The sequence below is a fragment of the Heterodontus francisci genome, chromosome 20, assembly GCF_036365525.1.
Source record: "Heterodontus francisci isolate sHetFra1 chromosome 20, sHetFra1.hap1, whole genome shotgun sequence".
Classification (NCBI taxonomy): Eukaryota; Metazoa; Chordata; class Chondrichthyes; order Heterodontiformes; family Heterodontidae; genus Heterodontus; species Heterodontus francisci.
Genome location: NC_090390.1, coordinates 76,897,942 through 76,923,424, shown reverse-complemented (window position 1 = coordinate 76,923,424; position 25,483 = coordinate 76,897,942). Strand labels below are relative to the sequence as shown.

At 42.0% G+C, this 25,483-nt stretch overlaps 1 protein-coding gene across 2 annotated transcripts in view; it reads left to right on the top strand.

The window, feature by feature from the left end:
- The window catches only part of slf2 (SMC5-SMC6 complex localization factor 2), a 135,208-nt gene that overhangs the window by 33,187 nt on the left and 76,538 nt on the right, over positions 1–25,483 (top strand). For both annotated transcript variants that reach the window (XM_068053046.1, XM_068053047.1), the window contains exons 2-4: positions 16,804–16,847; positions 18,683–19,386; positions 23,266–23,311. In XM_068053046.1, coding sequence (XP_067909147.1) covers positions 16,804–16,847; positions 18,683–19,386; positions 23,266–23,311 — 794 coding nt within the window. The remainder of the gene's footprint in view (positions 1–16,803; positions 16,848–18,682; positions 19,387–23,265; positions 23,312–25,483) is intronic.

The window sequence follows — 25,483 nt, the reverse complement described above, 5'->3', positions numbered from 1 at the left end:
TTGCAAGACACCCAACACCTCCTCCTCTTTGCTAATGAGATGACTGAGACTAACTGCACTCCCTTCCCTGGGCTCATCATCCACCAAGTCCTTCTCTTTGGTGAATACTGATGCAAAGTACTCATTTAGCACCTCGCCCATTTCCTCTGGCTCCACACATAGATTCCCATCTCTGTCCTTGAGTGGGCCAACCCTTTCCCTGGTTACCCTCTTGCTCTTTATATATGTATAAAAAGCTTTGGGACTTACCTTAATCCTGTTTGCCAATGACTTTTCATGACCCCTTTTAGCCCTCCTAACTCCTTGCTTAAGTTCTTTCCTACTGTCTTTATATTCCTCAAGTGCTTCGTCTGTTCCTAGCCTTCCAGTCCTTACAAATGCTTTCTTTTTCTTTTTGACTAGGCTCACAATATCCCATGTTATCCAAGCTTCCGGAAACTTGCCAAACTTGTCTGTCTTCCTCACAGGAACATGCTGGTCCTGGATTCTAATCAGCTGACGTTTGAAAGACTCCCAATTTCTGTTTTTTAAACTTCCCAAAACTCTTCGCATACAGTGATTTATTTTGAAATAGTTACTGTTTTGCACTCCGCACTCCTCCAAAGATAGCAGTAAGGTTAACAATCAATTAGTCTGTTTTTGGTGGTTGAGGGAAGGATTTTGGCCAGGGTGCTGGAAAAATTCCTACTCTTCAATTAGTGATCCAAGTCTTGGATCAATCAGATGATCCGACAGAAGAAAAGTGAAGATGAAAGCCTTTGTCTTCAGTCGTGTCACAAACTGACTCCCCTTGCCATTGACTCCTCCTCCCAGTCCCATATTTGGGCTGAACAAGACCATTTTCAGTCTTGATAACCTGTTGATGTTTGATCTGAGCTCTGCAGTCCACATCCTCTCGCCAAGGCTCCTTATTCCTCTTCAACATTGCCACCCTTGAACCCACCTCAACCCTTTTGTCACAAAAACTCTGTTACCTGAATTACAACAGTGCCTACACTTGGAAAAGGATTTCATTAATATTAAAGCACTTTGTGACATGCTTAGGTTGTGAAATGTGCTATATAAATGCAAGCTAATTATGTGCCTTGGTCAACTCGAGACTCTACTACCCATGCTGTTGCTAACTCCCATCATTCACACCTCGTAAACTCCAATTGATCCACCGTATTTAATTCAACAGCCTTGCCCACAAAATATTCCCTCCAAATTCTTGTCTTGCATTATTTCTTCAAGCTACTCCACCCAATATTCCCTCTTGAACACTCCATTCCTTTTGAGCTGACCTTCTGTGCAATTCCCTTATGCCCTACAGTTGGCGGTAGAGCCTTTAGTTGTCTTGGTCCAACCCTTCGGAGCTGTCGCCTTAAACTTCTGAAAACCCATCTCTTCACCGTAAGTTCTGTCACCCCTCCCATCCTGGACTGAAGTCTGTCGTCTTTACATCTGTTCTGTGAAGTCCATGGGATGTATTTTGTATTAAAGGTGCTACAAAGATGCATGTCATTTGAACCAGCGACCTGACCCACAAGAGTTCTATGAATAGAACCAAGCTGACATGCATGTAAACCTTGCATTGATTACATACTGTAGTGTATCAGTGCATAGTCATAATATTTGTCACCTTCCATGACTATCTCCAAGCCATAATCATAGGCACTGCTCATTTTAAGCTTTTTTACTTTAGACTTGAGAACTTTTATTACAAGGTTTTATTTGAGATTCAAATGGTATGTTGGTCTTTATTACAAGAGGATTTGAGTATAGGAGTAATAATGTCTTAATGTAATTATATAGAGCCTTGGTGAGACTGCATCTGGAATATTGTGAGCAGTTTTGATCTCCTTACCTAAGGAAAGATATACTTTCCATAGAGGGAGTGCAATAAAGGTTCACCAAACTTTTTCCTGGGATGGAGGGATTGTCCAATGATAAAAGACTAAATAGACTGGGCGTTTATTCTCTAGAGTTAAGAATGAGAGGTAATCTCATTCAGACATAGAAAATTCTTATGGTGGGGGGTGCGGTGACAGGGTGGATATAGATAGGATGTTTCCCCTGGCTGGGGAGTCCAGAACTAGGGGACACAGTCTCAGAAATGCAGGCCATTTAGGACTGAGATGAGGAATTTCTTCACTCAGGGTGGTGAATCTTTGGAATTCTCTGCCCCAGAAGGCTGTGGAGGCTTAGTCGTCGAGTATGTTCAAGTCTGAGATCGATCGATTTCTACATATTAAAAACATCAAAGGATATAGGATTAGTGCAGGAAAATGGTGTTGCAGTAGAAGATCAGTTATGATCTAGTTGAATGGCAGAGCAGGCTCGAAGGGCTGACTGGCCTACTCCTGCTTCCATTTCTTATTCCTTGGTAGTCTTCATACTGTTGGCAGCAATATTTTACTGGTCTTGACTAGGATCAGGATAAATCACTTTATGGTAGCCTCTTCAATTTTAAGTTGCATAATTTTAATCTCTTTTCAAATTCTACCTAAAGTAAGTTTTTTGCTTCTATTCTGTGCTGAGCAGCATTCCCGAATAATGAGTTGTGCATTTTGGTTACTTGCTGCAAAGATTCACCACGTCACATAATAGTTGAGTGATGTGGTACTGTTGTACAGAAGTATAATGTCTCAACTTTGAGTAACTTCTCAGCAGGAACGTTGATAATGACGACCTTGCTTTGGTGAAGGAGGGGAAAAATTAGTCTATGCTATTGCCCCTGCTGGGAAGTTTGTGTATCTATCCAACTCAGGTGACTATAAGATTGAGCTTAGCAATGATGGCTGCTTCCCTCTGAATCCTGTACTCGCCCGGCAAGGTGCACATCTAAAATTCTCCGCCTCTATCTCCTCCTTTAAATCACCATTTGTAATATGTCTTTTTGACTTTTTTTTCTGATGCTCCTGTGAAGTACCTTGGGAAATTTTACCATGTTAAAATGCTATATAAATGCAAGTTATGCATGTTTGCTTGGGTCAAAGTGTGAGAAACATAAGATATAAGAGCAGGAGTAGGCCATTTGGCCCCTTGAGCCTGCTCCACCATTCAATAAGATCGTGGCTGATCTGGTTGTGGCCTCAACTCCGCTTTCCTGCCTGCTGCCCATAACCCTTGACTCCCTTGTAGATCAAAAATGTATTTTAAAAAAAATTTAATGAAGCAGTACTGGCAGACATGGAATTGTACTTCACCATGGGTTGTTGTCTTCAGGAGGAAAAGGGAGGGGGGGGGCAGGTGCGTGAGGACGTTCACCACAGTGGCTGCGACATTTGTCAGACAGCGCCAGAGATCAATAATGGGCTGAATTTTGCTGCAGAAATCGTGGTGACACAGTGCTCAAAGTTAATGAAATGTAAATTGGGCTGCAACATCTGGCATCAGCACGTACCCAGTTAAACGAGGAAATCAGGAGGTTGATGTCTGAGTTGCCCCATTCTTCCAGAATCTGCACTCTGCTGATATCTTGCCGAGAGACTCAGCATTGAAGTTACAGTACTTGTGGGGTTGATATACATGCTAAAATCACCAGAAAAAGTTAGGACTTGTCTATTCCAGTGCAAGTCAATTTTTAACAGCATGATGAATTATAATCACTGCCAAATAACCCCCTCTCACTGAAAATTAACTTTACAAATGTGGAGTCTCTTTCAGTACTTAATTATTGGAGATTTTAACTTTTTTAAACTTTCACTGTATGTGTGTGTCTCTATCTCTATCCCATTTTGCTTTCCCCTCTTTATTTTAGTTTCTATATTGGAATTCAGGATTTTATTGACACTTCCTGGTTCAGACTCTGATGCCCATTGACGAGTCATCAATCTGATTAAGAAAATACTCAGTTGCTTACCCTGTTCACAAAGGTCACGATCCCCTGTAGAGGATGCTCTGCCTAAATGATTCTGTAGTCACATTAAATTCCATTGCAAGATCCCATGCAAGTTTGACCAGGTCATTCATTCACTGCTGAGAGCAAAATCCGGCCCTGTGGCAAATCCCTAAGCTTTTGATGTAGACCAATGATGTTCATCGGGTGCAGAGAAGTATCTTGTTTAGCAACCAAGCTTTAAATCTTTGCAAGTGACATTTGGCTAAATGTCAGTAAAAGATATGCATATAAATGTCAAAGTTTATTTATACAGTTGTGGCTTGAGGTGGACATGAAATCCTTTTATATTTGCTTTGAAGTGTGACAATTTAGAGTTGAGAAAGTTAGCCTGCATTTTTTAATCTGAATTCAGAAGGCTGGTTTCAACTTAATTCAGAAAGTCTGTAATGGAAAAATCGTATTTCTGGTAATGTGACTCCTGTTCTGGTGTGGAAATGGCTGAGAGTCAGTCAGCAACCAAATCTCAGACAGCTGAATATGTTAATGGTTGTCACCTGTATCTGTCAACTCCCAGCAGTTTCTGGCACCAGCAAAAGTATTTGGATAAGCATAGATTAATCCATACTATTTGAACGAAGGATGTTTTGGATTTTAGGTAATACTGCATTGTTAACAGCCATAATTTTTAGAGTCTACAATAGACTGAGAGTTGAGAGGGCATCAGATTTCTGGACAAATTTGTTATGTATATCTGAGCTTGTTTTGGCTCTGTCTGAACATGGTAAACAAAGTAACATAGAAAATAGGAGCAGGAGTAGGCCATTTGGCCCTATGAGCCTGCTCCGCCATTCATTATGATCATGGCTGATCATCCAACTCAGTAGCCTGTTCCCGCTTTCGCCATATCCTTTGATCGCTTTAGACCCAAGAGCTATATCTAACTCCTTTTTGAAAACATACAATGTTTTGGCCTCAACTGCTTTCTGTAGTAGCGCATTCCACAGGCTCACCACTCTCTGGGTGAAGAAATTTCTCCTCATCTCAGCCCTGAAAAGTTTACCCCGTATCCTTAGACTATGACCTCTGGTTCTGGACTCCCCCACCATCGGAACAGTCTTCCTGCATCTACCCTGTCAAGTCCTGTTAGAATTTTATACCTCACTCTTCTGAACTCTAGCGAATATAATCCTAACTGACTCAATCTCTCCTCATACTTCAGTTCCGCCATCCCAGGAATCAGTCTGGTAAACCTTCGCTGCACTCCACCTATAGCAAGAACATCCTTCCTCACATAAGGAGACCAAAACTGTGCACACTATTCCAGGTCTGTCCTCACCAAGGCCCTGTATAATTGCAGCAAGACATCCCTGCTTCTGTACTCGAATCCTCTCACTATGAAGGCCGACATACCATTTGCCTTTTTTACCACCTGTTGCACCTGCATGCTTACCTTCAGCGACTGGTGTACGAGAACACCCAGGTCTCACTGCATATTCCCCCCTCAGTTTATAGCCATTCAGATAATAATCTGCCTTCCTGTTTTTGCTACCAAAGTGGATAACCTCACATTTATCCAAATTATACTGCATCTGCCATGCATTTGCCCACTCACTCAACTTGTCCATATCACCCTGAAGCATCTCTGCATCCTCCTCACAACTCGCCCTCCCACTCAGTTTTGTGTTATCTGCAAATCTGGAGATATTCCATTTAGTTCCCTCATCTAAATCATTAATGTATTTTGTGAATAGCTGGGGTCCTAGCGTGGATCTCTGCGGTACCCCATTCGTCACTGCCTGCCATTCGGAAAAAGACCCATTTATCCCTACTTTGTTTCCTGTCTGCCAACCAATTTTCTATCCATCGCAATACACTACCCCCAATCCCATGCACTTTAATTTTACATGCTAATCTCTTGTGTGGGACTTTGTCCAAAGCCTTCTCAAAGTCCAAATAAACCATGTCCACTGACTCCCCCTCATCAACTCTACTAGTTACATCCTCGAAGAATTCTAGTAGATTTGTCGAGCATGATTTCCCTTTCGTAAATTCATGCTGACTGTCCGATTCTACCACTGTTCTCCAAGTGCTGTGCTATAAAATCTTTGATAATGGGCTCTAGAATTTTCCCCACGACCAACGTCAGGCTGATTGGTCTATAATTCCCTGCTTTCTCTCTACCTCCCTTTTTAAAGAGTGGGGTTACTTTAGCTACCCTCCAATCTGTAGGAACTGTTCCAAGGTCTATAGAATTGTCGAAGATGACCACCAATGCATCCACTATTTCTAGGGCCATTTCCTTAAGTACTCTGAGATGCATACCATCAGGCCCTGGGGATTTATCGGCCTTCAATCACATCAATTTCCCCAACACAATTTCTCTACCAATACTGATTTCTTTCACTTCGTGTTTCTCACTAAGCCCTGTGTTCCCCAACATTTCTAGTATGATATTTGTGTCCTCTTTTGTGAAGACAGAACCAAAGTATGCATTTAGTGGTCAGCCATTTCTTTATTCCCCATAATAAATTCCCCAGTTTCTGACTGTAAGGGACCTACATTTGTCTTCACCAATCTTTTTCTCTTCACACACCTATGGAAACCTTTCCAGTCAGTTTTTATGTTCCCTACAAGCTTACACTCTGACTCTATTTTCCCCTTCTTAATCAATCCCTTGATCCTCCGTTGCTGAATTCTAAACTGCTCCCAATCCTCAAGTATGTTGTTTTTTCTGGCAAATTTGTATGCCTCTTCCTTGGATCTGATGCTATCTCTAATTTCCCTTGTAAGCCATGGTTTGGCTACCTTTCCTGTTTTACTTTTGTGCCAGACAGGGATAAACATGGATATGCAATGGATGTCTGTCTTTTGTAGACAGATGCATTTTATGCAAAATTATATTCTTCCCTCATAAAGGTGTGATTGCTGCACTCTGGTCCAGTAGCATGGGTATTGCTTTGGCATTTCACACATTTAGCCATTCTTCCTATATGAACCTAAATTTGAGTATTGGCTGGCCATTTAACCTTGGGGAGCATTGCAATCAAAGCTGATTCTGCTGTTGCAGATGCACCAACCTTGAATTTTCAGTCACTGGATAGAGATCAGGAGTGGGAACCCTGTTTGATTCTTCTTCCTTTATTTCTTTGTCTTCCCTCACACCCTCTCAAAGTTTGTGTGCTGAAGCCAATTGTTTTGCATGAACTCTTCACTTCTACTGACTTAGCACAGGTGTGTGATTGAATCCAGAAACCCTTCTGACCTCTGCCTCCTCTGAACCACCTTAGATAGTTCCAACTACTGAGCCACTGGGAAGTTTGGTAGATGTATTTAGATAAATATTCTTGTCCATACCACTAAGAACAAAAGTTAACGTTCCAGTTGTTAGATATTTGAATTTATTTAAATTATCACTTCTCAACCATTTTACTCTGGAAATAGTGACATTTGTCACTATTTAAAACTTGTTTGAATGCTGGCTGAAGACCCAGTTGCATGACAAATACTGAGGAAAAACAATCCTAAAGCAATTGAAGAATCGATGTGCATTGTTCCCTCCTGCCCCCCTCCCCCACCCCCGAGTACTCCCTTTACTCTGGTGTACTCTGAACCCAGCTTCACCTCCCTCGAGATTAGCTTGTATGACTGATGCAATACAAACACTGAGGAGGCTGCACAGTGCTACACTGTTACTCCTGGCACAATTATCTGGCTTAACCGCCTGAATGTAAAATAATAGCTGCTGCTCTACATCTACATCAGTCATAAGAAAGACGACTGATGCAATAGTTAGATTTGTTGTGCTTGTCAGTGTTTAGTTGGCTGTCTGTGATAGTCAAATTATAGGGGAGGAGTAGGTTCGTGTTACAATCTACATTTAGAGTGGTAGACCTGGCAGGCTGGCTGGCTGCAGTATCATGGATGACATTTTGAAACGGAAACATTCAAAATGAAGTCACTTTTTTTCTCGTTTGTCGTGTTCCCATTCTGGAGTGCAGTTCCATGGGTGCTGGTTAGTTTCTATATCTTGTATACAAATTAATCAGATGGTAATGTTCTCTGACTTAATGCAATTGAATGCTTTAAGTCTGCTGAAGCCAGTGAACTGTTGCATCTTTTCCAGGCTATTGGAGCCAGTGGTTTTAGTTATGCTTTCCAGGTTATTGAGTATATTTCCATTTTGCCAAATTTTATCATTGAGTTGTATGGTTTTGTGCCACTGTTTTGTTATTGGCCTTCGATTGCAGCTGCTGCAGCATCTGTCACAAAATATACCCAGAGCACACATTGTGGCAGGAAATCATAGCGAGGTGCAAGTATTTCAGAGTCTTAAAGGGATATTTTGTTTCCAGTTAATGCTTCTTTATCCTCTGCACTTAGATGTCTCTTATCTGTAATGATGACATTTATTAGAAACACAAGTATCTTGCATCAGGGTGGCATATTTTCTTGCATTCACGTGAATTGTGTAAAACATGTTGTGGTGCAGTTCACATGTTGTAATTTCAAACTTCTTGTGTCTCGAGCGCAGAGTTGTATAAGGTGAAGTATTAAAGTTCTGATAGTAGTAGTGACAAATATGTATACAATACTGCATATTGGCTTGTGTGTCTATTATCTCCAAAAATGCTGTCTTGGTACTAATGTACCGGAGAGCTAATGTTATGGTTTCAACTGCATTATGTGGGAGGAAAGAATATGGATTGAATTTGAAGGATTTCTGAAATGTTTTGTGTACTTTGTCTCCAATAGTTCAGAACCATAGAAAAATTATGGCACAGAACGTGACGTGGCGCAGTGGTTAGCACTGCAGCCTCACAGCTCCAGCAACCCGGGTTCAGTTCTGGGTATTGCCTGTGCGGAGTTTGCAAGTTCTCCCTGTGTCTGCGTGGGTTTCTGCCGGGTGCTCCGGTTTCCTCCTACAGCCAAAGACTTGCAGGTTGATAGGTAAATTGGCCATTGTAAATTGCCCCTAGTGTAGGTAGGTGGTAGGAGAATGGCGGGGATGTAGAGAATATGGGATTACTGTAGGGTTAGTATAAATGGGTGGTTGTTGGTCGGCACAGACTCGGGCCGAAGGGCCTGTTTCAGTGCTGTATCTCTAAATAAAAATAAAGGAGGCCATTCAGCCCGTCACGTCTGGGCTGGTTAAAGAAAACTAGCCACCCAATCTAATTCCACTTTCCAGCACCTGGTCCATAGCCTTGCAGGTTACAGCACTTCAGATGCATGTCCTGGTACCTTTTTAAATGAGTTGAGGGTTTCTGCCTCCACCACCGATCTGGGCAGTGAATTCCAGACACCCACCGCCCTCTGGGTGAAAAAGCTTTTCCTTATGTCCCCTTTGATCTTCTACCAATCACCTTAAATCTGTGTCCTCTAGTAGTTGTCCACTCTGCTAGGGGAAATGGGCCGCAACAGTTTGCAAGTATTTGTGTGCTAATTGACCACAAAAGGATATTGTACTTGATGTTGTTTAACTACTGTTGGGACATTCAGGTGTATCCCCCATGTTTACAAAGATCTCCCTTCCTGGCTAATCTATTCTTAAAGATGAAAACAGAAGAAGCTGAAATAACTCTGGTCAGCCAGCATTGGTGAGCAAAATAGGTTCATGTTTCAGGTTTTAAACCTTTCTTCAGGACTGGAAGATTTTACAGATGTATAGCAATTAAAAAGGAACAGTACAAGGGAAAAGAGAGAAGCAAAGTGGAAATAGAATGTCATGCGAGGTGCTTGGCTGAGAACGAGATGTTTAAATGGTAGAAGTGACTCTCTGTAGCAGGAGACATAACGAGAAATAACATACACATGAGGCACAGTGTGTGTGAATAGCTGAAGGGGGGATGGGTAGGACAGAAAGCAAGAATACCTGACAAAATGCGGGTATTCGCCCAATGCTGCATTTCTGTGATACTTTACAGCTTGAAGATGGGTTGAAGACTTGAAAAGGCAACTGCTGTTTGTCCACCAGTGTTGCCTGACTGAACGTTTCTAGCTTTTCCTGTTTTTACTTTGACTCCCAGCATCTACAGTATTTTGTTTTTTGATCTGTTCTTGATATTATTTTCAGTAATGTTAACTATCAGCCATATATCAGAGGGAAGCAGCTGTTTGAGCATTTATAAAGTGCTATCTCCTTTCCATCTCCAACAGAGCTGATACAGATTGGGCCACTTTGAGGTGGGCTCTGCGGCACTGCAGAAGACATCCTAGGAGGTAGACAAGTGTAGGTGCTCCAAATGATGAGGCGCTCAACCTGGTTGAGACTGGAAGGCAAAATGCAATGTTTTACAGCTCAGGGAGACTTTGAGAGACAAGGTCTACCCAACATGACTTTCAGAAGAGGCAGCAATAGCAGAGACTGGAACAATGGTAAACATCTACATCCCTTGCATAAGCAATGATGCCAAATACCAGCACTTAGCGCTGTTGCTAGAACAGCTGCTACCTACCAAAGCCATAATGGGAAGCACTGATGCTGGCATTGATGAAGCTTGGAAGTCACTAAGCACAATCATCTATGAAGCAGCAGAAGCATCATTTGGTAAAAGCGGAACCTGCAACAAAGACTGGTTTAAGACCTCGGCTGAAATATCTTTCATTGATACGGAAAACAAAGCCTGTGTGATACACAACATAAATCCAACAGCTAAGGCAGTGTGACCTGAAAGTAGTCAAAACAGCATGCAAAGGAGAGGGCGATACTACACAAACAGTACATCAGCTTATGTCAAATCCAAACTGTGTATGAGACAAAGGAAATCTGAGCTATGTACGGCCCTGCCATCACCAAAGTTGCAACCCTGAAGTTGGCAAATGGTGAAGTACTCACTGACGAAATAAACCGATGTCCCACTACTGTAAGCTGTACTCCTGAGAGTCAGGCAGCTCCCAGTCTGTGCTTGATTTTTTTTTCCTGTAACTTCCTGTCATGGATGAGTTAGATGAAGAACTCTCATTACTGGAGCTCGAAGGCCATAGAGTGCCTAGTGAACAGAAGGGCAGCCGGCAAGGATGGAATCCCAGCCGAACTGCTGAAGCACAAAGTCCCATCTATTGCCACACCTTCATGACCACCTCGGAGGCCCAAAGAAAGAAGAAACAAAAGCAAAGGTGACCGAGGAGACTGCAACAACTAAATGGGGAAGGCCTTTGCTAGGGTCATACTTAACACTCCATTTACTTGCAGACCCTGTGTACCCGGAAACACTGTGCTCCCATGGAACCTCAGTTACGAAGACTCATGGACTATCTCTCCCATGTCTGTAACTTGTTCTCCTTTTACTATAAGCGTCAAGAAAACCATGGTCATGGGGCGAGGTATTGTATCTCTTCCCCTAATCACACTAAATAACACCCCACTGGAAGTGGTTAGCAAATTCTGCTACCTTGGATCCACAGTGACAGACAATCCGTCTCTTGATGCAGAGCTCGATACACACATGGGAAAAGCAGAAGATACCACCTTTGGCTGACTTGCGAAATGCAGATGGGATAACACCAAGCTGACCCTTAGCGCCATGCTGACTGTTTATAAAGCCTGTATTCTCAGCACCTTGCTGTATGGCTGTGGAACATAGGCAATATACAGCTACCAGGAAAAGCAGCTTAATTTCCATCTTTGTTGTCTGTGGCGCTCTTTGTCGGTATATCCTGGCAGGTCAAAATCACAAATATGGCAGTCTTCTCAAAGGCAGAGCTCCCCCGTATGTTGGCACTAATTAAAAAGTGACTTTGGTGGATCGGACACACCTGCAGGATGGAAGACAGTCACAAACCCAAGGACCTTCTGTATGGTGAGGTAGCTGGGGTCAGGCGACCAGTGGAGCGCCCAAAGCTCCGCTTCAAGGATGCTTGCAAGTGTGACATGAAAGCCCTAAATGTCGACTATTGCACTTGGGAGTCGCCAGCTGGTGCAAGAGGGAAATGGCGACACATCCTGTGGACTGGTGTGCATGACCACGATGACCAGTTGCTACAGCAGCTTGGCAACAGGCGCAACGTCTAAAACAACATCTCTCAGCTTCACTTGGCAGCTTCACATGCAGCACTTGTGGCAGACCTTGCTTCGAGGATTGGCCTTCACAGCCATCAACAAAGGTGCACCAAGTGAAGACACCCCACCTAAATGGATTGTTTGCTGCGTTCTCCATGTTTCGTAGATGGAAGGATGCCAACCAAGACATTAGACTGACCTAAACGGTCCCATTAACTTGTTCAGTAAAAACAGGATATGGAGCATTGTGGCGATTTTACTAAACCACTCAAAGAACTGGTCTAGCTGTTCAATGCCCTCAGTCAACAGGTCTCCATTGGCAGTTATCTGAGGGCTGGGGTTTTTCTTCAGTCTCTGCTATTGCTGCTTCTTTTGAAAGTCATGTTGGGTTGATCTTGTCTCTCTCAATGACTCTGTTTCTGTTGTCTTAACTCCCCGTGCTGCGAAACATAGTTGCTTTTTGTCTCCTCATAGCACTTACAGGTCGAACGTCTCATTGTTTGGCGCGCCTAGACTAGTCTACCTCCAAGGATGTCTTCTACAGTGCCTATCTGTAGAAGTTGCCCAGTTTGTTGGCTCTGCTAGCACTTAAAAGCAGTTGGAATGAATGGTGACTTGAGAGCTTCTCAATATTAAACTGGTTGTCGACTCAACCTCTGGGTGATGAGAATTGTTTTTTAAACTTCAGAGCTCCAAGATGGCAATAGTCCAAGTAGCCATACTCAGCATGTCTTTCAGACATGGGTGTTATCAGCTATACACTAACTAGTGTTTGTAGTTGATTTCCTTTTTGGTAGTTCCATTGTGGCTGTGCCATGTGCATCTGTGGCTGTCTTTCCTGGGGAAGGAAAGTGCTCCCTTAATCTTGAGGCCATGGACAGATGTCATAAACTGTGGACATCCAAATAAGCATTCCACTTCAGGAGCTCATCAATAGAGCCAGCAATGCAAGAATTGACATGTTTATATTTGGTGAACTCCCATTCGGTTGTATCCCGCAAACCCCTGAAATACGCTGCAGATGACGATATCGCCTGCACCTGCCATTTACACATGTATGGACTGATGAAACGATTCCTCACCAGTAGTGCCATGGCATTCTTTTATACTTCCGCAAAGGCAAAGAATCTAAACAGATTGAGGCAACTACAGAGGTATCACCCTACTGTGAATAGTGGCTTAAGTATTTTCTTGGGTGATACTCTCAAGAGCCTTTTGCGAGACAAATGCCACAAATGGATGGGCTTCTGGAGAATAGGTCCACCATTGAATAATTGTATTCTTGTTTTGCAGTAGTATAACTGAACTGCTATATGTTGACTATATTGATTTGGAAACAAAGCTTTTGACTTGAATAGAGTGCTTATGGTTCCTGTTAGAATCTCTTGATAACACTGTTATCGATAATAGAGCTATGTGCCCACACACCCAGCCAGGTCCACATTGGTGAAAGTTTTCAGTGTTTTAAGTTTAATAGTGGATTATGCCAGGGATGTGCTCTTAGCTGAACATTATTCTTCGTTTTAATTCAAGTCATATATTTGGAATTGTTAATTCAATTTTTTTTCCAGGCAGGAAACTGTCCCTGGTTTTTAAGCAGTTGCGTAATATGAATTAATTATCACAAAATTAACAGGACTAAACTGTACTTCGGTTTGTAGTCATTTGCTGCCAAAACTCCGATATACAAATAGAAGAGAACACGATTGCCTCAAATCTTCTTAATAAAAATGAAGAGCTCTAATTTGCTGCCACAATTTCAGGATTTAGAAATTGGGTGTAAGTATTTTAAATTACTGTAATTCAATCTGGCTTTAAACCATAGAGTCCGTCTCTGAAAATTAAGGTTTGGCTGGGAAAAGCTGCTAAGGCAGTGGAAATGAATATCGTAATGGTTATTTTTTTTTAAGTGGTCTAATGACCTTGAAGCCATTTTTAGTCTGTGAGCAGCAGTTAATGATGATGGAGATAGTGCACCTTCTGTAGATGGATGCATTGTAGTTTTGGTATTAAATTGTGATTACAGAAGCTACTGGTTGATTAGTGTCAGCTGTGGCTCAGCAGGCTTGCCTGAGACGGAAGGTTGTGGGTTCAAGTGCCACTGTGTCGACGTGAGCTCCAAAATCAAGGCTGACACTCTAGTTCAGTACTGATGGAGTGCTAAAGTGTCGGAAGTGCCTCATTCGGATGCGATGTTAAATTTGATGCTCTTTCTGCCCTCGGGTTGATGTAAACGACCTCATGGCATTGTTTCGAAGAAGAATCAGTCACTTACAGCACAGGCCAGTCGGCACATCGAGTCCTTGCCAGCTCTCCAAGGAGCAATCCAGTTAGTCCCACTTCCCCGCTCAATTCCCCGTAGCCCTTCAAGCTTATTTCCAGTGGCCATCTAGTTTACTTTTGAAGTCATTGTCTCCACTTTCACAATCCTTGGGGGCAGTGAGTTCCAGGCCATGACCACCCTCTGCGTTTAAAAAAAAAATTTTTCCTCCCATTTCTCCCCGCATCTCTTGCACAAACCATTCAATCTGTGTCCCCTAGTCTTTGTGCCCCCTTTGTCTCCCTGGTGTCCTAGCCAACATTAATCCCTCAACCAACATAGCTAAAACAGGTTATCTGATCATCTTTCATTTGATTAGATTATGGGCGTATGATGGTGTTTAAAATTGAGGGTGATACAGGTAGATCGCAATAGATTATTTCCAGTACTTGAGGTGCAAATAAGGTGTTACACAAGATGAAATATAAGGTTTGGACCTAGAACAAGAGAAGTTTATTTCGAGTTTTGAGGCTATGGAACTTAGTTCCAAGATTAGTTGTTCAGGAAGCCATTCTGTCAATAGGCAAGGTTAGATTGGATAGGTGGATGAAGGAAAAGACGATGAGGGTATATGAGATTTGCGCAGTGCTCAAGTGGCGGGGGAATGCAGACGTGGACTGTGTTGAGTGTCCCATTTCCATGTTACATCTTGTATGCAAGTCCTTGCGGACACTGAGCGCCTCTCTGGTACAATTTGCTCTTCAGCTGTGCAGTAATTTTACTGGGCTATCTCTGTTTAGTCATTTGGGAGTTGCTTTAATTTCTAGAAAGTAATGTGCATCTAGCATTTTTTATAACTAACTGAGCGTGGGCTGTTTTCTTGACTGAGGTCACCAGTTTTACAGGAGGATGTATTGAAGACCGCTTTCTCAAGGGATTAGATATTAAATATTTCAAATGTGAATATGATTCACAGTATAGAAATAAAAGACCACCCCATTTTCAGCTTCTTGGAAAATTGGCTATTTTGGTCACTTCAGGCATTCTGACAAAAGGCATGCGGGGAGGTAATGCTTTAGATCAGAATAGTGTTTATTGTCACAACAGATGATTTTAATTAACACTTAGTTCAAAAACAGCAGACCAATAGACTGATTATGTATTGAAGCAAGTGTCTTAAATTTGAAATGTCGATTGACTTAAGTTTCACACAGCTACTGTGCATTTCCGGCTTTCTCTGTTTTCGTTTCTAGATTTCCAGCATTTACAGCGTTTTGCTTTTTGTTTGAACTGATGTGTTGTGGTTCTTGAATAGATGAGACTAGCAAGCTGTGAAGAACCTTGAACTGTGCTGATATTAGAAATGGTGTTTGACATCATTCAAGTGCTAGCAAACAAAAAGGAGTGCAACATCTAATTAGAGTCCTGTCCTTCGTCAAATACGAATTGCCAATTATAGTTCTGCCAAATGTCTGTCGAGTTGAGTGGCACCATGAAAAAGAGTCCGTGTGGCTGTATTAATCACCTTGGTTTATCACTAACAGTCATAGAATCCTAGAATGGTGACAGCACAGGAGGAGGCCATTTGGCTTGTCTCTCTACTGGCTCTCTGTAGAGGAGCTCAGCTAGTCCATGTCTCCTAAGATCTCCTTAAATGATAAACAGGCATTAAGATCATATTTTGCCTTTGGTAGGATTTGGACTGGGTTACGGGAGACTGTTCAAAGGTGAGCTAATTTAGGCTATTTATAAATCTTAGACTTGAATGATAGTTCTCTTCAACTCTTGCGTATATGCTAGGAGAAAGGCAAATTATGTTTTTAACTAAAGTAGGGATTACATTTTGGAATTTTGGAGCAATATTTTGTATATGGTATGGGAATTAATACTCATTTATCTAACAGACTCAATGTAATTTGAGGCATTTCTCTACTGTGAGCTCAGTGTGATATCTCATAAGTTACCAGGCCCAAAAGATCTGAAAGACCATGCCTACTGAAGGATCAAGGGTATTATGCAGTCCTGATGTCACAATTAGAGGGGGAAAGAGTTTGTTTTGGCTAGGCTTTACCACCCCAAATTTCGAATTGACTTGAAATAGAATTTCCAAGGAGATCCCTTGTGCAACAATATGTTGAATAAATATCACCAGCTGATTTGGAAAGCTGTAGATTTCACAAGGGAGTGTTTTCATGCTGGAGTACTGAAGGAGTAACAACTTAGTAAATTTATGCAGCAGTTTGTTTACAACTTGCATGTTTATACAAATTGCTCAAATCATATAGCCTCTTTTTCCTCTCTCCTTACCCTCAAAGGAAACAAAACTATTTGGGAATTTTAGCACCATTGTCATATCACTGATTTAGTATTTTTTGTTATTGTTTGTCAACAAAGAAAGAGGCAACATGCCTTTTGTGAGTAGGCTTGAATATTGTTTTGGTGTCGCTGTCAACTTAGCTCACTGCTCCCGCTGGTAATGCTAGGTTTTTAACTGGCACTTCATCCAAATGTGTAGCCTAAGAGATGCTCTCCAGTGTGCTGTCATTTATTTTTCACCATTCGTTTGGACACAGGATGATTTTATATGCCCCATTGCACTTTACTGATGTCATTGTGACAATACTTGTTGACCAATTGTGATCTCAAATGTTGGGCTTTATGATGTAATGCATGTCACTAATGAACGGCATTCTAATTATTGTGTACTCTTTGTTTTTTCAGTGACCAAGTCATAACTCAGTTTTTCAAGCCAGATCCGGATACAGGTTAGTCTGTATGAAGTAGTTTTTCAGACATATTTAATCGATTTAGCTGTGTATTTAAATTACATGTTTGAGAATTTTTTAATTAACCATTCAAATGTGCTGAAAAGTTGATACTGATTTAGGATAGGACTTTTTTTTAAGGTTGTGCCATTGCATGGATTGGGAGACCAGGGCTGCCAGACAAGAAAATATCGCAAGGATCTTTTATATTTCTAAGAAAACTCTCAATTTTTGTGCCTCAGCTGTCCCGAAGTATTTTACGTTCAATTGATTACTTTTGAAGTGCAGTCACTGTTTGCGGCAATGTTGTAGCAAAATCCCTGGAATCTATAGCATTCAGCTTATTAAAGATTTTTTTTCTCTCCATATATCTGCTGCCTCGGTAGGTAAATTTACAAGATGTTAAAGGTTGAGGAAGGCCATTTGACCTACCTTAATTCATCCAACCATATACAATGTGTATAATTTTCAGAGAAGTAGCAAATTTAGCTTACAGTTTTTGTGCTGCGAATTGATGTTTTCAAGGCATAAAACTGTTGTACAACTTTCGACGTACAATCGTACTCTCTTCCCAGGGTCTTTTTCCCTAAACCCCTGGTACATTTGTGGGGTCATTACTGTCAGCAGTGTTACACCCTCCTTTTCAGTTACAGGCTTCTAAACCAGCCTGAGATACTTATTCTGCATCTTTGATATTAAATCAAAACAGTTGAGATTTGGGTGCTCAACAAAAGTATTCCTGTCCCATTACCTCTGTTTATAATGACTTACATTAGCTCCTGGTCCACCAACACTGTGATTTTTTTTTTTTTTGGGTCCCCTGCTCTTCTATCCCCCTTTCCTTCCTTATCCCTCTCCTATTGTGATATCAGGAGTGCATAATGCCTGTGATGCTTCAACGGTCTATAATATGATGTCACATTGATCTCGCATTTTAAATTTTTTCCCCATGACATGAGCTTTCCAATGAAAACCGATCTGGCTTCCTTCATAATACAGCCATTGAAAGCTAGGAGAGTATTTTATCCTTCTTTGAACTCATCCCAAAGAAGGATTTCTACATGGGATACTATGCCAGCTGACGTTGCTATAACGAGCTCGTATCACTTTGAATTTATGGATGCCCTCCAAACTTGTATAATTGCAACAATGTCACCCACTACTTTCCTTTCTGGATGTCACATGGCTTGATTGTGTTAAAAATACAAGTGTTTACCAGCACAGATGTTGGTTCTATTAATCCTATATAAGAACCTGTTCTTTTCCTTCGCAAGGTTGTTGCTATGCAAGTATAACTTCTCTGACCTCCCATCTTCCACCTTCTGACTTCAGCTCTTACAAAACTCTTCTGCCCATCCCCTAATTCTCACCAAGTTCTTCTAACCCATCACCCCTGTGCTTGCTTATGTACATTTGGCTCCTGGTTCACCAATGCCTTGATTATTAAATTCCTATCTGCATGTTCAAATCCTTCCATTGCCTTGACCTTCCATATCTCTATAACCATTTTCTTCAAACCATTGGCGGCCATGCCTTCAGCCTGCGAGGCCTTGAGCTCTAATTCCCTCCCCAAACCCCTTGGCTGTCCTCCCTCTCTCAAATCTACCTTTGGCAAAGCTTTTGGTCACATTGTCTACCTCCTTTGGATTGGTGTTACTTTTTGCCAATTGTAATCTCGTAAAGTGCCACGGGGTGTTTTGTTACGTTAAACACACTATATAAAATGTGCCTTTAAATGTGTTTGTGAGTAATTGTTTAGTTTTCTAAAATAGTTTGGTTTAGTTCTTTTGGTGTCTTTTCTTCTAACCCTCAATTCCCCTTTTTGTTCCACATAGGAAAGGATAGATTAGTTTTGGGCTCACCTCGAAGAAGTGGCACAGATATCACCTCTGTTTTACAGAATGCTGAACTGTTCCACAACCACGTTAACAAGACATCTTCGTTTAAATCCAAAAGATTCGTGCGTTTGCCCTCATCACCTCAGAGAAGCCCTGTGCTAGAGGCTTTTATGAAGGGTGTGTTAAAGTCGGAGAAAAAAGAAAGCATGGGAGGTGTAGTTAAATGCCAGGTCACTCAGCACCCTGGCTCTCCACGAGTAATAGTGCGAAGACTGTTTTTACCTTCAACCCAGTATCCCTCTGAGGGTACTGTAGTACAAGACCATGGGAAAAATGTTAAACGACCCTCTAACTCTGAAGTAACCCCTGCAACACCAGATTTAAGTTCCAACCGCAATATAAGCAAGTATCGAAGGACTGCCTTGTGGCGGAGCTCCCCACCGAAACAACAGGTCATTTCGCCACCAGCTTCACTTGATGTTTTGAAGTGTTCTAGTGATAGAAACAACTCAGACAGTACACCTTGGTACATGAGACCTCGTTTATCTCCTCGAAGGCTCCAGCAGCAGCATGGATTATTCAACGATGAGTTTCAGAACACACTTCAGGCCTATAAAAGGGCACGAGAGCTACGGAAACTCAGGTTGCAAAAAGGAGAACCTTCTTCAGCCAATCCATTTTCAGGGGGCACTATAAATCAGGCAAGTTGAGTAACCTGGATCCTTGTGGTTCCCCACCCCCCCCCCCCCCCCCCAACCCGGCAACAAAGGTTTTACTGTGTGTGCTTGTGTATTTTATAACTGTAGTTCTTTCTTTCTCCGCCAGTACTCAGTATTTGTTTGCCATCCATTGAATCTATATGACTCCTGATTGCGATTTATTATAAGCCAGACCATCTTAAATACAGTTGTGATTGTGGACTTCAATTCACTGGAAGCTGCAGTGGGATTAAAAGTAGTTACCTCTGCTTCATAGGGTTTGTAGCAAATCTCAAAGGAGACTGTCGCTTTATCTTTGCACTGAATTGAAAGCCACATAGATCTGCTTTGTAACATGATGTTGGCCTGATTCTTGAGTCCATTTCCTCCTTTTTTTTCCTCTCCGTAATCTTCTCTACTGTCGTATTTAGCTTTCTGCTTTCTTACCCCTTCCTTAATTTAGGATAAAAACACCAATTTAGTATCCTTATTGCCATATTGGATGAGATTGGCCAACAAAGGATTGACCTATGACTGGCCCCCCTTTTTATTTTTAGTTATTTTTTCTTTTTTATGTGGTTATTTTATTTTAGTTTGTTTCTACTGTGCCAATCTGCTTTTTTTTTGTGTTTGTGCCTGGGGCCAGGCTGTTCAGTTTTCTGTCAATTAACACCCCCTCTGTACTAACGCTTTGTCTTTCACTACACCATGAACATACTGTTTGCCTTTGCTCCATGACCTCTTGGTCAGTTATTCTGTGATCTTGTCCTATCAACACCTCTTTTTTGTTATCTCTTGCCTCACCCCCGCTTTACTTGCTTAAACCCTATTACATTTCTAGCCTCTGCCAGTTCTGTTGAAGGGTCACTGATCTGAAACATTAACTCGGCTTCTCTCTCCACAGATGCCAGACCCGCTGAGTATTTGCAGCATTTCTTGTTTTTATTTCAGATTTCCAGCATCTGCAGTACTTTGCTTTTATATTATTGACCTGTGACCTTCCTGGTCTGTTTGGTTCAGCTCCTCATTGTATACTCGTACTGTTGGCTGGGACTTGCTGCTTTTTTTCCCCTCCTGTTGGATTAATTACAAGCTATTTCAAAACTAGTACTATGTATGTTAACAAATAAAGATGCCAGTTTTTTTATGTGGTGGTAACTTAGATGAACTACATGAATACTGAGCAGTGACGTTTTCTTCCGTTTCTTCACCCATGAAGACTTGATGTGTTGCTTTGTTCAGGCCATGACATTGTTTCATTTATGTATGGGATTTTGGTAAAATGTAAATGGAGCCTATGCAATGGAGATGTTGGAATGTAATTTACCTCTAGGATCGAAACAATGACCAATTAATTGCCACTTAAGGGTATCCTCCCGCCGCTGCTGGTATATTACCAGCAGAAGGTTCAGTCGCTCAGAAGGCCCCCCACTAAAACCTGGTAGTCTCCTTGCAGGCTATGGGGCGGGGACCCCTCCTGATTGAGCACCCTGTGCCCAATGGAGGGTCCCCTGCGCAGCACAAGCTGACTCCACTGGAGCACCTTTGCCCCACCCTCAGCATCGTCAGGACCCAGCCGCTTGTACTTGGCGACACGCTTAGCTGTGTTCTGGGGCATTGTCGTTGTTGCTGGTCCTGGCTGGGTGCAGTCCCAGCTGTGGCCACTGCTCTTGGGTGGCACTGCTGGGACTGAAGAGCTGCCGACCCGCTGATTGGCCAGCAGCTCTTGGAGGCAGGACGTCCTGCTGCAGAAGGGTGGAAGGCCTGCCTGAGGCCAATTAAGAGCCTGGGCCATGTAAAATTATAGTGTGGATTCCAGGCCTGGCGGAGGTGGGATTGCCACTGACTTTTACTTTCAATGGACAGGGCCTCTGGCCTGATGTAAAATTCCAGCCAGTGAGTTATGCAGTTGCTACTGAAATGTATTCAGGGTGGACTTATAGTGTTCTTTAATATAGACTGAGATTTTTTTGAAAATAAGGATTACCAATATGGTTTTAGTTCCAGCTTTTTAATGCTCCCCAGTATCATGATGTTTATACCTCAGTGCTACCATCTTGAAAATTCTGCTAGGATTTAAGCTATTTGTGGGCAGATATTTTCCCATAACCTTATTTTAAATAGCTGGTATTTCTAGATCCTAGGTTTTTGGTCTTTCAAAGCTGGCATGCAGCTCTCATGTAATATAAAACACAAGAAATGCTGGTAACACTCAGGTCTGGCAGCATCTGTGAAGAGAGAAACAGAGTTCACATTTCAGGTCTGTGACCTTTCATCAGAACTGGCAAAGGTTAGAAATGTAATAACTTTTAAGCAAATAAAGTGGGGGTGGGGCAAGAGATAACCAAAGAGAAGGTGTTGCTCGGACAAGGTCACAGAGAATAACTGACCAGAAGGTCATTGAGCAAATGCAAATGGTGTGTTAATGGTGTGCTGAAAGACAAAGCATTAGGGCAGAGCGGGTGTTAATGGACAGAAAAATGAATAGCACTGGCCCAAAGCACAAACATGAAAAAAAAATAGTGGGCAGGCACATGATAAAGAAAAATGAATGATGAAACAAACTAAAATAAAATAAGAAAAAAGAAAAAATAACTACAAATAAAAAGGGGGGCCCATCATGCTCTGAAATTATTGAACTCCGTGTTCAGTCCGGCAGGCTGTAGCGTGCCTAATCGGTAAGTGAGATGCTGTTCCTCGATCTTGCGTTGATGTTCACTGGAACACTGCAGCAAGTCCAGGACAGATATGTGGGTATAAGAGCAGGGGGGGGAGGGTGGTGTTGAAATGTCAAGCAACCGGAAGCTCGGGGTCATGCTTTCAGACTGAGCGGAGGTGTTCCCAATCTGCGTTTGGTCTCCCCAGTGTAGAGGAGACCACATTGTGAGCAGGGAATGCAGTAAACTAAATTGAAAGAAGTACGTAAATCACTGCTTCACCTGAAAGGAGTGTTTGGGGCCTGTGATAGTGAGGAGAGAGGAGGTAAAAGGGCAGGTATTACACCTCCTGCGATTGCATGGAAAGGTGCTGTGGGAAGGGGACAAGATGTTGGGGGTAATGGAGGAGTGGACCAGGGTGTCGCGGAGGGAACAATGCCTTCGGAATGCTGGGAGGGGAGGGAAAGATGCGTTTGGTAGTGACATCACGCTGGAGGTGGCAGAAATGGTGGAGGATAATCCTTTTAGATGTGGAGGCTGGTGGGGTGGAAAGTGACAACAAGGTCATGTTCTCATGTATTGGGTGGACAGTCCCTGTTCTACTCTATCAAACTATTTCAATATATACGCATAGTTTCAGTGAAGTAAATGTTAGTTATTTTTATAGTATTAACTAAAGTAGTTCTAGTGAATATGGAGTATGAGTTGGTCCCAGTCCCTCAATAAATTATGTAAAGAAGATAATTGATGCAAAATTGGGTTACTGTTTAATTTTAGCCTGTTCAGTATTTTCACAATAACACTTCCCATTGCTATCCTTCCCTCTGTTTTTCTGTATCCATCTCTATCCTTGTCTTTTTCACTGTTAACCTCTCCCTCTGGACAGAGGAGGAGAAAGATGCATATATAGAGGCAGCTCTACTCTGCTTCTAACCCACACTGTGCTTGTCCTGGGAGTGTTGGATAGAACAGAGAAGATGGAGATTTACTCTAGCAACACCTGACGGTTGTTAGTTATTATGTTTTGATGTATTAGTATAATGAATGTAAAATATGTACAGAAAACACCTCATTTTGTTTCTTTTGATAGGGGGAAAGAGCAAGCTTAAAACCAGCTTTGTAATCATTGTAAAACCAGAATTACTTGATTTCTAATGTTGTCTTGCACCGATAGATTTTATATCTAATTTTGTGCCACTGACTGCTATTTCTTGGTTTCTTGTAGGTCAGCTTGCAGAGAGCATATTCTCTACCTTCAACATCATTAACAGGTATTTGAAATAATCAGTCTATTTAGAGTTAGTTTTATTTGTGTGTTGTGTGTTCGTGGTCTTAATAATTGAATTGTAAAGATTGTGACATTAGTTCGTTAAAGCTTCATCACATACATGCAAAAATTACAAAGGAAAGACTCAGTTGCTCTAAATTGTATTGGGATCAGCTTCTGACTTAATCTGGAGCTTAAAAATATCGCAGAACATGATCCAACGATGAAGTTTCAAAGCTGGACTTATTGATTGTGTACCATGTGGCTACATCAAAGTTGTTATGCCTTGGAATGGGACAGTGAGATTGTACATTGTACGTTCCCATGGTCAGATTGGTTACTGCTGCAAACACATAAGATAGGAGCAGGAGTAGACCATTCGGCTCCCTGAGCCTGCTCTGCCATTCAATACGATCATGGCTGATCTACCTCAAGTCTGCTTTTCTGCCTGCTGCTTTTATCCCTTGATTCCCTGAGATCAAAAATCTATCGACCTCAGTCTTGAATATACTCAACGATGGAGCATCCATAACCCTCTGGGGTAAACGCTTTCAAAGATTCACATCCCTCTGAAGAAATTTCTCCTCATCTCATAAATGATTGACCCCTTATCCTGAGACTATGCCCCTGTATTTGACATTCCACAGCCAGGGGAAACAACCTCTCACTGTCTACCCTGTAAAGACCCTTCGGAATCTTGTTTTTTCAATAAGGTCACCTCTCATTCTTTTAAACTTTAGAGTATATTTATTCAGCCTCTCATCACAAAACAACCCCCTCATCCCAGGAACCAAGCTAGTGAACCTTCGCTGTACTGCCGCCAAGGCAAGTATATCCTTCCTTAAATATGGGGACCAAAGCTCTTGTGCAGTATTCTGGTGTGGTCTCACCAAAGCTCCATGCAATTGTAGCAAGACTGTTGTTATTGTACTTCAATTCCTTTGCAATAAAAGCCAACATACCATTTGCCTTCCTAAATGCTTGCTGTATCTGCATGCTGACATTGTGTTCCTTGTGTGAGTATACCCAGGTGTCTCTTCACATCAACATTTAGAAGTTTAGTCTTGCTCAAAACAGACATTTTGTCGAAGCTTTTCACTCACACTCTGATGGGGACGATTCGCAAGAATACCAATGTAACGAAAGCAACAAATTTACAAATTTATACTGCATGAGAAGAGAGTGCTGATTGGTTGGCAAGTGGACTCTGGTAGAGGTGTTGTCATGGAGAATGCACCAGTTTATGGTGACTGACAGTTAACTGCCAAGTTTTGAAATTTAAACCAGGCAGCTTGACTGGTTTCTCACCTTTTTTAAAAAAAAAAAAAATAATTCTGCTTTTCTATTGCTACTGAAGTGAATAACCTTGCACATCCCCACATTATACTCCATCTGCCACCTTGTTGCCTACTAACCTGTCTTTGCATACTCTTGTATCCTCCTCACAGCTTACATTCCCACCAAATTTTGCATCATCAACAAACTTGGATACATTATTCTTGGTCCCTTCGTTCACGTCATTAATATAGATTGTAAATAGCCGAGACCCCAGCACTGATCCTTGTGGCACTCCACTAGTTACAGCCTGGCAAATGAAAATGCCCCAATTATCCCTCATCTCTGCTTCCCATCCATTAACCAATCTTTTATCCATGCTAATTATTACCCCCAACTCCATGAGCCCTTATCTTGTGCATTACCTTTTTGTGTGGCACCTTATTGAATGCTTTTTGGAAATCCAAAAATCCTACATCTACTAGTTCCCCTTTAGCTACCCTACTAGTAATATCCTCAAAAAACTATAACAACTTTGTCAAACACTATTTACCTTTCATAAACTCACATTTGACCTGATGCCGTGAAATTTCATGGGATCAGGATTCAATGTTGAGGACTCCCAGAGCTGCTACTGTCCCGACTGTATATCATTGTGCCACCACCTCTGGGTCTGTCCTGCTGGTGGGACAGGACATACCCAGGGATGATGATGCAGGAATCTTAGGACATTGGCTGCAAGGTATGATTCAGTGGGTATGACTGCCAGACTGTTACTTGACTAATCTGTGGGGCAGCTCTCAGATGTTAGTGAGGAGGACTTTGCAGGGTAGACTGGGTAGGGTTTGCTTTTGTTTCCATTGCCAATGTTGACGCTGGGTGGTCCGTCAGGTTTTTTTAT